This window comes from Phalacrocorax carbo, chromosome 13, assembly GCF_963921805.1.
Source record: "Phalacrocorax carbo chromosome 13, bPhaCar2.1, whole genome shotgun sequence".
Classification (NCBI taxonomy): Eukaryota; Metazoa; Chordata; class Aves; order Suliformes; family Phalacrocoracidae; genus Phalacrocorax; species Phalacrocorax carbo.
In genome coordinates this window covers 18,610,821-18,624,749 of record NC_087525.1, presented here as the reverse complement: position 1 = coordinate 18,624,749, position 13,929 = coordinate 18,610,821, and the positions used below count along the sequence as shown (strand labels likewise).

Below are 13,929 nucleotides of genomic sequence, written 5' to 3'. Positions count from 1 at the left end.
AGCAAAGTTGTCAAGCAGTTTTATTCCCAAGGCAGGCAGCCCCTGACCTCTCACACATGGCAAGGTGGGAAGACCAGACAGATTATTTCTGCAGTGCTACAGACACTCTCAATGCTCACTCTGAAGGAACCGAACTTTCAGACTTTTCTCTAAAGGCACACTTAGACTGCCTGTTCCCTCTTCCCCACATCCACACAACAGCGACATCCAGTGCAGCCTGGGACAAGCTTCTAAGATCCCAACTCCTCCATGGTCACATGCCTACCACATCCTTACACAGTCCCCACCCAAGAGCAGTATTTTGAGAAACATATGGCAAATGACATCTCCAGAACCTATCACAAATGTAGGCAGTGCTTTTAAAAGGTCATATGGCAGCAGCACTGATGGCTGAAGCCTCCTTTGCTGCACAGGATCCAGAATAGGCAATGGAGGGTCAAGTTCCCCTCATGTAACCCCGTAAGACACAGAGACGCATCCCACACATCACGGAGCACAGACTAAGAGCTGTTCGTCTCTACAGAGGAGGACCCATTTGCCCAGCTGGATGACAATACTGCGTCAAATTTGAGACCAGCACCTTGAACACATCGCCCAGTATCTTACAGGAAAGTGCCTCTTTATTTTCTTGTCTCCAGACCGGTCCCAAGCCTCACCACTTCTCTCTGCTGCCCTGAAAGGCACATCCAGTTCCTCCTGCCCGGGTAGGAGGGTGGAGGGAGGAAAGACAGCAGCTAAGAGGCTTAGCATTCCGCTGCACCAAGGGAGATTTTAAGCCTGGCTGGGGTTACCATGGCGACACATCTGTCTGATGATAAATCCCAAAAAGCCCTACTCCAGCAGGCAGCAATCCTTTGTGTCCGGGGAGGGAGCAGGGAGGAACCATGGGGGCCTCAGAAATTCTGACACTATGGAACCCTATTGAGTCCTGCTTTCCTGGCAGGGTTATTGATAATTGCGTGCCATCCCTCCGCTGATGCTGCGTCCTTTTCACAGCCACATCCATAATGTGGCACGGCGTGGGTTTGAAGAAATGTCTTTCCCCTACACACAATGAAAGAGACTAAGGAGCCAAGTAAAATATTTTGAAGTTTTTTTCAACATATTATGCATTCGCTGTTCCCTTGCACACTGGTTCCAAGAGGTCTGTGAACTCTAGTAAGGTGAAACAATACAGATGGGGGAATGAGCTGGGAAGATAGCATTTCTCTATGTTCTGACACTTCTGCACTGTGTTTCTCTTTTATAAAGTAGGATGAATATGAGTACTAATAATACCTTAGAGGTGACTCAAGTGGCATTTCATTTATATCCATAATGTGCTCTGAGATTCTTAAACGAAAGGCAATCAAGAAATGTGGAGTAGGCTATCCATTAAGATATAAAATAGCTAGCCAGATGCAAACAGATCTTCATGTTCATATTTAAGAAATTTAGTTGCTCACATGGTATGGGACGGAAGGCTAGCATTTTAGCTATCTCTCACTTCTAAAAAGCAAAGTTTCCTCCCTAGAAAACCGCTCTCCAATCCCTTCATGAGTTTCTGTTCTATGTTTTCTAACTATCTTCCATTCCAAAAATCCTTCCAAGATGCAGCCAAGCCCACTAGCTAGCCAGGAAGGCCCCTTCCCCAGCTAAGCTCCCTGCTAGAAGCTCAGCAAGGCTCACCCCAGGAAGGAATAGATGGGGTGTCCAAGAGATTCCCAGCACTGGCCACCAGAAATCATAAGCCACATCAAGGTCAGACCTGCTTCACGCTTGTCACAGTAGATCAGAGAACATCCTCTGCAACCCACGACCTGAACTTTTAGTACCTAATTGGGGCAGCCACACTGCAGGCCCAAGTGACAGATATCTACATTCTAGTGCACGTTTCTGGACACAATGCAAAAAAGGTCTAAACTTTAGTCTGATGTTTGATGGCCATTACTTTTAAAAAAGGCTTTTTAATAGCCTCAAATGCTCATAAATATTTATTTCCAAGCAAATGTTATGGAAAAGCTAAAAATCGTGCCTTTTTTTGCAATACGTTAAAAAAAAATCTATATAATGTCACTGATGGATCTGCAAAGATTTACTCACCAGTCACTGCAAGCTGTTGATGCCATCCAGTGAAAGAAAAAAACTCTCTCTTAGTGGCATTAAAATTCTAGGAGTGAGGAAGAAATGAGGGAAGCCACAGCACCCTGACTGTACCCTCTCTTTAGGACATAATCTAGAATGGCACGGTGTCTGTGGCATCGCAGTAATGCGGGGCTCAACCTTCATGCAACTCCGTTTTTTTAACTATAAAAGCTTTAACTTCCAAAAGCGTTTGCAGATATTTTAGCTGTTTCATACAAAGCCTAAATATTACCTCCCCTATCTCAGGGGAGGCAAAAGGGGGAAATAAGGTTGAGAATCAGATGCTGGGAAGAGAGGATACCATGAGCCTGGGAAAACAGCACACAGACAAATGAAGAGAAACAGATGATAAGAAATGAAGGAAGAAAGAAGAGTTCTTTGACAGCCTCTTCTCAAATATTCATACAAAACATAGTAGGAATGTGCTGCAGAAACACCTTCTTCATAGGAACTGCCCCTGTGGATGTTGGGCAGCATATTCTCAGGAGGATTTTCTGCAATTTTCTCACTGTCCAGCAGTAGCACTGGCATACCTCAAAACAATGCTGTCAAAATAGAAAGCATTCATGGTACTGATGTTTCTACCTCCCCAACAATGTTAGAATCAGCAAGTTAGAAACTGCTGAAGATTTTCATTTCAGATAAAATAATCCTCTATGATTTAGAAAGGCAAGAGCTGGCTGACATCACCCTCACTAGATTCTCTCTCTTCTACCCTCACCATTCATAACCAAAAATGAAATGACTGTCCTTGATTTTCACTTAGCTTGCTCTCAGACTTGCTAGCAATGATTGCTCACTGTTTATGCCCTTGTAGAGATTACCAGCAAAAGAGGCAAAACCTCATCTATTTAATCTTCTTTCTCATACCTAAAGACAACCAGGAAGGGTCACAAAAGCCAGATCCTTTTGCATTAGAAATAGCTTGCCTTTGTTGGTTAGTTCCATGGAGGTTTGGTAAATTCTGAGGATTATGATTTTAGAAAAGACTGAATGTGCAATAATTGAGAAGGGATTCTCTGAGATTTTGTTTTGTTAATTATGTGCAGCTTGAATCTCTGGTAAACCTTACAAGGGAAAAATGTTTTCCTTGTGCAAATTTCAACTGTTTCATTTCACCTGAGGGCTGCAAGCTCCTGCTGCAGCCCTTCAGCAGAAACAGGAACTCAAGGGTTATCAACTTTAAAGTAAAAGCAAGCATGATTTCTTTTTTTTTTTTTAATTAAAAAAAAAAAAAAAGCTACTCAACCCTTCTTTCAGCATCACAAATAAAAACATTTACCCTTTCACACAGGATATCTACCATGGGCATGCACTTGTTCAAATTATAATTAGCATTTTCTTTTAATAGTAATTTCTGGGAAGCTCTGTGAACATGGACCTGCATATGGCAAACAGGCTCACTGGGATAGCAGATTCAATTTTATACCTTCACACAACATCCAAACTTCAAACTGCTACCTTGACTGCTGTAATCTAAGCTTTAAGATAAGGAGCTGTGTGTTGAGATAACAGCCCTGAAACACAGCTTTCATATAAAAGGCCAAAGAAAATGCCAGCTGTTCTGTGACTATTATATCCCCTTCTCTCCCCATGGTGTGAGGCTATCAACAAATCCATGTAGTTATTTCTCGCTTTCAAAAAATAAAAATTCATTAACCTCTCATGGCTCTGCAATCAGAGAGCTTCTTTTAAATGGATAAATCTGGGTTTTATCTGCTTTGCCTGAAATTCTCTGCTTACTGATCACAGATTATTCCTCCATTTCACCCTGTTAAAACCCAAACAAAGCATCTTTTGGAATTATCTTGTCTGGGTTTGTTTTTAACGTTACTAGAGCAGCCTTTGTTTCCAAGAGGTTTAGCACCTATCTCCTGTCCTCTCACTTGGGTCTGTAACGTGCACAAACACTACAAAGGTGAGAATCTCTGCCACTTTGGACTAGAGGATGCAGGGCCTGCTTAGGTCCAAGATAAGATTGTGATCCTTCAAAAACAAGCTTTCAGAGCATTGCAGCACCTCAAAACACAGGGGCCCTGAGGTGAAATGAAGCATATTTTAGCATTTTCCTTACATAAGTATTGTATACAACTGGTCCATTTTTCTATACCTCTCTGCTTGGAAGCACTTTTTCTATGCCTGTTTGCTTAGAGCGTTATGGTCAAAGGTGGCTCTAAAGAATTAAGCAAGTAAAATAAATAGTGGCACACAATTAGAGCTGCTTCAGGCATGTAGCTTCAAATGAACGAAAAAGATAAAGCTAGCTCCATGTAGAATGCAAGAGTTTCCTTTTCCCCAAGCTAAACTTGGGATAAGAAGCAGAACATAAAATCTCAAAGACCTGAAAAAATGAACTGAGATGTGTCTTGCATGGATGCATAAAACATGTAGAAAAGGTGGTAAGGGTGAGAGAAAATCTTTCTTTTCCCAATTTGGTTATGTCCTGAAAAGCTAGATGGCTAAAACAGACTGTAGCGGTTTACACCCCATGGACTAGCCTACAGTTTTGCAATATAATATATACAGTTTCTATATATCATAATAAGTAATAATACAATAGAGTTGTTTTATTCTATTCTATTCTAACACAACTTGCCTTTTCCTTTTGAAAAGTAGAGTTTACAGCTACAAATAGACTGACAGAGAAAATCTGCATATGCTTGCTCCCTATGTTAAAGAAGAGACAGGACAGACCACCACAGGCATCCTCCTCTTAAATTCAGATGCCAGCTACAGGTCCTAGAATGAAAAATGCTCTATTTGAACCTGGAAAAACTGTTGAGAGCATCACATACAGTGTCTAGCATCTTTGCAGGCTACTTCTCTGTTTAGTAGGAGAACAACTGCAGCCATCAACTCTTTCACTCAAATTAAATGCAACCTTGACTTTCCTGGCATATCACACACACCAGAAATTTGACTGGGGCCTATAGTTATTCTGGAGATTTTACCTCTACATCAGACACTTTCATGCGAGTGCCCTCTTTTCCCACAAATATATCATCAATGTCGACGAGGATGTAGCGATCAAGTGTGAGACAGAGGCGCTTGCCAGTCAAGTAGGCAATGGCATCCACAAAAATGAGTTTGTGCAGCCAAAAATTGAGGTTATTGCCGAAGAGAACCCGCTGGATCCCATCATGCAGACCCAAGTCCTGCACCACTGTGGCATGCAATGCTTTGTGGGTGGCCAGGTGAGGAATGGACTCTGAGGACTTTGTGCTGGCCAACAGCACTGGCTCGTAGGTGCTGTGGTTTGACTGGAACACAGTCCAGTCATCACCAGGCAGTGGACCCTGCTCCACCTCATTAGCCCGGGTGACATAGAGCAGGGGAGCACTAGGGTTGATGTGATAGTCCCGCAGCCCCAAGTTGGAATGTAGGAAAAGTGGGAAACCCTTGAGCTGTGCACTCAGTAGGCTGTTCTCGTTGGCTTTGAAAAAGCCTATAATCCCCACTCCATACTCTACACAGTATTTGTCCAGCAGCTCTCGGTTCCAAGCATCTAGGTTCACATACTTAAGGATATTCTCATAGATAATAAGAGCGTAGCGTCCCCTATCTTTGTCTGTCAGGGTGGGCATGTCGCCTTTGCCAGGGGCAATCTCTGTCCTGTATTTAAACCGGCTAGATTCCAGGATGGCTACTATTTCCTGCCCCAGCTGGGAGTAAATGCTTTCCACGAAGACTAGCACCACAGGATCTGTGCGTGAGGTGTCCACAGATTTTGTGAGCCTCCAGCTGGCTTGGGGTGGGATCAAGATGCGGTGCTGGTTGCTGCAGTCACTGAAGGGCAGGGGTGGTGGTTCCTTGATTTTGGGACTGTTAGTGACGTAGTAAGCCAGGATGCACATGGAGATCAGGCTGAAGGCAATGAGCAGCAGGATCAATCTGTGGAGCTCCAGCTGTCGCACGTGCCGCACTACTTTCCACAACTGATTCATGGTGAGGCGGGCTGCCCACCCCCTCCTCACACTCTGCGCCCACGTTGCTCTTGAAATCTCCAGTGCCGCCGTGGCAGTATCCAGCAGCAGCTCGCAAAAAAGAAACAGCAGCTGCGGAGAGAGACAAAGCTAAAGCAAACAGCTACAAGGCTAGACTCCCAGGGATCTGCCATTTATCTCAAGTAACCATGGCCCTCAATTCCCATTGCTCTTTTGTATGCTTCCTCCTGTTTCTCTCCTCTCACTCAGAAAAGTCTTTTGGAGGAGCGGGGTTTCCTGAATTTTGTCTCCAACAGCAAATCAGTCTGTCATCCTGTGCACAAGCAGTTTCAGCTTAGCCTTCCCAGGTGTCCTGTTTCTCATTTAGCTGTTTCGCATTCACATGATGGCACCTTCTCTTCGCATCCTGCAATTGAAGAAGAAAACGTCAATTCTTAGTATGGATTCATGGTATTTAACAGGCTTGAAATGAAATGGCAGGATCAGCAGGTGCTAGGTGGGCAGCATCACTTGCCTGTCAGCAGGCAGACCTGTTCCCTGGGAAGTGATGCACACCACTTGCACAGGAGCTTGGCAGAACAACTGTAATGGCCTTTGGAAGAAAGGTCCTGGCAGCGCGCGGGGACTCAGCATTTGCCTCAGGTGAGATTCTCGCACACTACAGCAAAAAGAGCTGGCGTACCTGGCCTTCCCCCACTCCTTTTTATGCCACTGAACAGAAAATACGAACCCCTTTCTATTCTAGCCTATATTTCAAAATTAACAAGAGGAGAGAACTCTGTCATTCTCTGTTTTGTCCTCATCCTCATACTAATGATGACGCGTCCAAGTCCTTGCCAGTGACTTGCTACATGCTCCGATACTGCTGTCCCAAACCCAGCAGGTTGCCTCAAATTCCCACCAGCTCTCTTGCCCCGCAGCTCCCCATTTCCATGGTTCCCACCCCTCTATGAGGCCGCCCCACCTGTCCTGGGGACTCATGTTCTTCCAGGGCTCTCAAAACATAGCTCCAGGGAGGCACTGTCCCTCGGGCGTCGTGGAGCTGGGGGGGGGCACAGGCTGCCCACACACTGCGCGCCTAATTGCTGCCAATTGATTCAGTGGCAGTTGGAGATGAAACATCTCTTGAAACCTTCCTCACCTTCCCTCGTATGCCACTGAAGAGCATGAAGCCAGTTTTAAATCACCAACAGCACGGCATAAATTTGGGTTGGTCTCAAATACATGAAACCTTCTTGTTATGAAGCTCTCTCACCTCCTGCTTTGTGTTTATGACAGCAGACTATTTCACCATATGTTGTTATTTTTCCAGGATAAAATGCTAAACAAAGCCATCTGAAACACAAACACCAGGGAAAGTAACTAAATTGCTCCTTGGTTTAAAAATAAAATAAAATCGCTGTGTAGTTTTCTCTCCCTTTCCAGAAGTTTGACTTACCTACAGCAACAACACCCAGGTGCGCATTACTTGGGATACAGGAACATTCGTGGGGAGCACCTGCTGCCCCTCCCAGCCCAGTGCATGGACACCCAGAATGCCACATGTTGCTCACCAAGCCAGCTGCGCCCAAAATGAGCTCTCTGTGAAAGTTAAAAACACTTTTTTCTCTCCAAACTTTTCTTCCTCACACACCCACAGTCCTGCAGACGTGTGCTCCACCACACACAATCCCTCCAACCACCTGCTCAGCTGGCACAGCTTACAGCAACGGGAGGCACAAGAGTAACAATAACAAAAAGTACTACCAAAACAGTTCTTTATCCTTTCTCCATTCCTTCCATTTTTGAGCCGTTTTGTTACTATTTGTTACTAGGAGACTAGTTTGTCCATGAGTTTAAGACAGACATAAGGTTTTTATACAGTAAAGTCAGGGTTCTAACAATTAGCTCCACCAGAAAAGAAACTACTTGTGAGACAGATGCTTATTTTGCTCCACCAGAAGTTACTTGCAAGACAGATGCTTATTTTGTAATTTGTATTACTAAACAGAAAAAAATCCTTCTGAGTCAGGGAAAATATCAGTTCACAGATGAGGCCAAAAGTCCCACTCTGAAGACTCCCACCAGGCTGTTTTCCAAACTGCTGGTGCAGCTTGAAGCAGAGACAAAGAAACCCCAAGCACATTGTATATGAAAAGATAGAATATTGCTAACTTTGTGACAGCAGGTGGAAAAGAGTCAGAGTGCTCTTTACAAAAGTCTTGTAATGATCATTAAGTATTATCTCAAATAACTTCTATGCTGCAAGCTCAGCAGTGCAGAAACTGTCTGGTGTAGTGCACAATGAAACCTTATCCCCAATGAGGTCTTCAGAAGAGCTGTAGACTGTAAATGTAAAGTATATTACAAAAATAATTTTCCACTGGAGAAACTGAGACACAGCAAATCTTATTGAAGGTCATGCTGCAAGGCAGTAGATGCGTCAAGATCAAAAAAAGAAAAAAACCTCTGTACCCCAGATTCCACATGGATGGAGTCTCCATTCCCAAATGGCTGTCTGCAATGACAGAGCTGGGCTTTGGAGATCTAGCTCAGCCAGTGACAATAAGCTGTATTTTATTCCACGCCAACAACTAATCATCCCTCAGTTTTGTCTCTACATACTGTTAACTTTTTATTGGAAAAAGGACAAGGGAGGGAGGGGAGAAATTGCTGTGGGAAGATGTAAAAAACAGAACTCACATAGTTTTTTCCCTTTTTTCATTACTGAAGTGACAACTGATTTTGAATGCATGACTTTCAGCTGCGTGCAGGATACAGCTTGTAATTCCAGTTCTAGTCAAGTTCAGTCCCAGTGGTACACTGGGACTTCCAGTGCTATCAGCATAGTACCCAAAAACATGTGCCACCTTTCAGAAGCAAGCAGGGAAATAACCCTTCCAGCCTCCACAATGAGCCTTTCCTATCCCACTATGCCTCTGTAAGGAAGGCCCCAATGTTACTACCCTTGTACTTGGCATTAGAGCTCCAAAGTTGCACTGAACTGCAGAGAGGCAGGTGCCAGCAGAGGCAGAACTCAGCAGGACAGAGAGAGGTTACATAGAAACATATAATAAATGCTGTATTTTTTATGAATTCCCTGTAAGACAATATATATACATAGCTCCATGCATATTAGCTGCTACGAGAAGTGGCCTTCATTCATACAGAACACTCCACTCTGATTCCTACATACTTGATTTGGACAGAGAAGACCGAGAATTACAAGTCAATGTCTTCTGAAGTAGCTCACATCCTTTTGCTTTTTAATCCCATTGGATAAAACAGAATAATTAGACTATTTCAGATTAAAAGATTCACTATCTTAACATGTATTAGACAAGAAGTTGTTTTTGCAGGAGAAAGTAACATAAAGAGGGACTTAAAAGTTCCGGAGCCCATGCGCTGCCTGCAGGAATGTCCGAGCAAGTGTTTCTGGGACAGAATTTGTAATCGAAACACCACAGTAACAGTAAGAAAACTGAGAGTATGCTGGTCTGTGCAAAAGCCTGGCAAAGTACTGTACTATTTTTACAACTCTTTACCCCCAAAACATCAACCTGGAAAACACTTCTCTTCCCTGGTTACACTCACTCACCTCTCCAACTTCATTTTTAGTGTTGAACTGAGTCTCTATTTGGCTGTAGCTTCAGTTTCATGGTTATCAGTTTAAAGATGAAAATCACAAGACAACTAGATTATTCTGCAGAACAAGGATGAAACCAGAGTTTAAGCTAGGCTGCCACACCTGCAGTGCCCAGCTGAGGGGCAAGAGAGAGGAACACCCTTTGCTGAGTGCTTCTGAATCACAGCAGTGTTTTGATAACAATAACTCCATTCAAGCCTCTAGCGAAGCTCCCAAACAAGCCCTCATTTGATACATGGGTGAGCTCAAAAAAACAAAATTAAAAAAAAAAGAAAAGGCCTGTATCACATTGCTGCTCAAGAATCTGTCAGCTCCGATCTCTTTAACAAGGCTTCACAGCCAGAGGGCATGCCAGCTGGCACTGTATGCATTTAGCTCTTTGGGGACCACATCAGCTGGTTTAGGTTCAAACAAAAAGAAAAAAACAGCAACAAAGCAAATATACCAACCAAAATTTATATTAAAAGGTGAGAGAGCTGTCAGAAACCATCCATACCCAAAACACAAAGACCAGAAAGATCTACACTGGAGAAGAGAGAAGAGGAGACCTCATACTGAAAACTGCTCCCTCTTAAAGGAAAAGAGAATACCTGTGTCCTCTTCTGAGATCAAACTCCTTGGAATCTAACACCACAAAAACCCAAAGTTTATAGATAAATTAAGGTCCACTCCAAACTCCTGCCAGGACTGCCTGCGTGTGAATTGCAGGAGGTGGCGGTCAGAACGCACAGCGAGGATGAAGTATTTCACTGGTGCAAGGACGCAGGCTCAGCAGGTTCCCCTCTTGTCAGAAAGGCATCACTAGATCGGTGAGCATCAGCTGCAAGGTCAGCTATCTCACAAATCACTAGCATTAAGACAAATGCTTTATAAAACTTAGACATTATGTTTCCTAGTGATATACAGTGTTAATGTGAAACAAACCGTTTTGTGAATGATCAGCTGCTAAGCCACATGGCAACTGATCTGATATGTAAGCAAGATAGCAACCGGAATTGTGTGGTTTTAATGTCTGATCTCCAGATATTTCCAATGCTTGGAAACTGTTGTGGGGGATCAGTATAATCAATCAAAACCAGCACTTGCCCCAAAACAGTGCTGAGAATATATGTATTTGGGGCTGTTGCTACATTCATGCCAAGGCACATGGAAGATAATATGTGTCATTTGACACCTTTATCAAGAATGTGGGTCATGCAAGCTCCTTCCTAGCTGAGCCAGGAGGGTTTTACCACCCTAAAAAAGTGTCTTGAGTACATTTCCCTAGCCTCTTTTATTATTTATAATATAACCCTTCTTTCTGGAAAGCACAGCGGTAGGACCTTGCCTTTGTCCACAACAGCTCTAATTCAGAGGTCTGTCTTTGGCACTTCCTGCAAGATGGTTGTTGCCTCGGGCCCCAGAGGGACTGCAGTAATTGAGTTATACAGTAATCGGAGAAGGAATCTGATTGATTTTCCAAGCCATTCCACTTTAATGGTGTCATCATGACACAGAATTCCTCTTTCTCTCCTTGATTGTGAGACATCAAAGCCCCTCCCTTGTATGCAGTGGTATCTGTATGCCAGGTGTCCAGGTACAGCCCCCTCTCTCGTGAAGGCGGGGAACGTGGCAAATAATGTCAGCACAGCACAGTGACCCGCATGGCAAAAGAATTAGTAGACCCTCAGGATAATGAACACTGGTTGTATTCCACATACTGGATAAAAAAAATACCGTGGAAATTACAGCCACGCTGTAATGTAATTGCCAACCAACCTAATTTTTGGCCTCTCAGCACATGTTTCAGTTAGCACCCCTGCCAGTCAAATCCTGCAGTGAGAGACTGCCCATGGAACACAAAACTTGGATCAAAGGGCAAGAAACACTAACGGTGCCTGTGCTGCTCCGACCGACAGGCTTGCAGCCCCCAGCCAGCGCTGAGCTCTGGTTCAGCAAGTGCCCACGCCGGGATGGGCCTCTTTCAGTGCAGACCTGTGGTACGCCAGAAAGCCGCCAGCTAGCCAGCAGGCTTGAAACATGTCAGTCTGATTTAAGATAAGACCTGTGCGATGAAGTAATAATTATTTTTATTTTTTTATTATCATCCCCAGACAGGTATGTAACTTCACACCTTCTGCAAGAGCAACAAACCGCAGTCCGTGCTAAACAGATCTGCATGAACTCCTCTCAGCCCGGCCTGGTGGAAACCCAACCGCAGGCTTGAATTTACCCTTGTGCCAGTGCAATGAAGCTTGAAGGCACCATGAAAGCAGAGATCTTGGCAAGGCTGGCTCGTGCTGCCAGGCCAGCTCCATGGGGCTGCACAGGGATCCCATGATTCCAGCAAGATTCTTGCTGTTGGGATACATGATATATCCCTTCCACTGACAACCCAGTTTGCGGCAGATCTTTGTTCTCTGACTCGTTTACAGTACAAAAAACGAAACAACAGGGTAGGCTTTCCTGTGCCAATGACAGAAGCACAGCCCAGCGCTACCTGCTAGCAACGTAAACCAATCCTTTCCTCTGAAAACAAAAAGGTCCTCCCCATAAGAGCTTCCACGAAATCAGTTTTCAGCTCCCTGCCTTCTTCCCATCAGATTACACTCACTGCTTAGGGCCATTACAACTGACATGACTAATTTTCAAAAGCAAGGGAATTTCAAACTTTAATACTGAGGTATTCCCAAGCCCCTGTAAGTTTCACTGTCTCTGCACAGGACAAATTTGGGCAGGTATGCTGGTTTTGGCTGGGACAGAGTCAATTTTCTTCATAGTAGCTGGTACGGGGCTGTGTTTTGGATTTGTGCTGGAAACAGTGTTGGTAACAGCGATGTTTTTGTTATTGATGAGCAGGGCTTGCACAGAGCCACGGCCTTTTCTGCCTCTCACCCCACCCCACCGGCGAGGGGCTGGGGGGCACAGCTGGGACAGCTGACCCCAGGGATGTTCCATACCATATGACATCATGCTCAGCTTATAAAGCTGGGAGAAGGAGGAAGCAGGGAAGATTCAGAGTGATGGCGTTTCCCTTCCAAAGTCACCATTACATGTGATGGAACCCTGCTTTTCTGGAGATGGCTGAACACCTGCCTGCCCATGGGAAGAAGTGAATGAATTCCTTGTTTTGCTTTGCTTGCATGTACAGCTTTTACTTTACCTATTCAACTGTCTTTACCTCAACCCATGACTTTTCTCACTTTCACCCCTCTGATTCTCTCCTCTACCCCACCAGGGTGTGGGGGGGGAGTAAGCAAGCAGCTGAGTGAGGCTGAGTTGTCACTGGGATGAACCACTTGTGTATCGGCCTGCCTAAACACCAGATGTGCAAACTGGGAACTCAAAGAATTGTTTAAAAACAATCAAACAAAATTTCAGCCTTCAACAGTTGCTGATGCTACCTACTTAATAAAAATAATATGTAGCTTGGCAGCTACACACCTTTGCTGGAATGAAAAGGAAAGACTACAGGTATTGTGGCGGCAGAAGCACACTCAGAAGTCAGAGCTTTCCACCAGCTGAGGGGGATGTAACTGCTCTGGGGATGCACGGATCTCTGTAATGCAGCTGCTCATATGAGAGAAAGGAGGTACTTTCCTCACAGATGACCAAATGAGCATCCCTACTTCTTTACTTCATGTGCCACTGAAGCCCTAACACCCAGGTATCAGTCTACCACAAGAACGGCACAGTTTCATTCTGGACTTACTCTTCCTTCTGTTCTGTGCCTTTCCTGACACATAAGTCAATGCATGCTCTGACTCTAACCCTCTTCCCACAGCAGGTGACAATGTGAGGCACCAGCTCCTTTCTGCAGCCAGCCACTTGGAGCTGTGGGACAGAGAGCTAGAGTTAGCGCAGGTGAGAGCCTGCCACACAAGGGCACTCCAAGTCGCTCTCCAATCCCACCCAGGTGGGAAGTTAATATCTCGGTCAACCCAAAACGTGGGAACGCACCACCATCAGCCTCCTCCTTACATCAGTAATCAACAAGTACACTATCATGGCAGAACATCTTCAACTCAGCTGCGAGAACAGGAAATAAATGAAGTTCCTTCAGCATTAGATATGGACAAGGATCTAATTTCCATGCCCTCACGCACCCTGCTTATCACAATTCAGATGAACGATCCTGCTGCAGAAAGAAAAATGTCTTCTGTGCTGTCTTCTCTTAAGTATTTTAATCAAGTGGGGAAATACAGTCAAACTGTGGCAAAACCAAGACAACCCAGTGTCAGTCAGAGTTGAAGTGTC

At 44.5% G+C, this 13,929-nt stretch overlaps 1 protein-coding gene across 2 annotated transcripts in view; it reads right to left on the bottom strand.

Moving 5' to 3' along the window:
- Positions 1-13,929, bottom strand: part of NDST2 (N-deacetylase and N-sulfotransferase 2) — a 136,558-nt gene that overhangs the window by 18,985 nt on the left and 103,644 nt on the right. For both annotated transcript variants that reach the window (XM_064464971.1, XM_064464972.1), the window contains one exon: positions 5,076-6,474. In XM_064464971.1, the coding sequence (XP_064321041.1) occupies positions 5,076-6,068 (993 nt within the window). In that variant the 5' untranslated portion in view covers positions 6,069-6,474. The remainder of the gene's footprint in view (positions 1-5,075; positions 6,475-13,929) is intronic.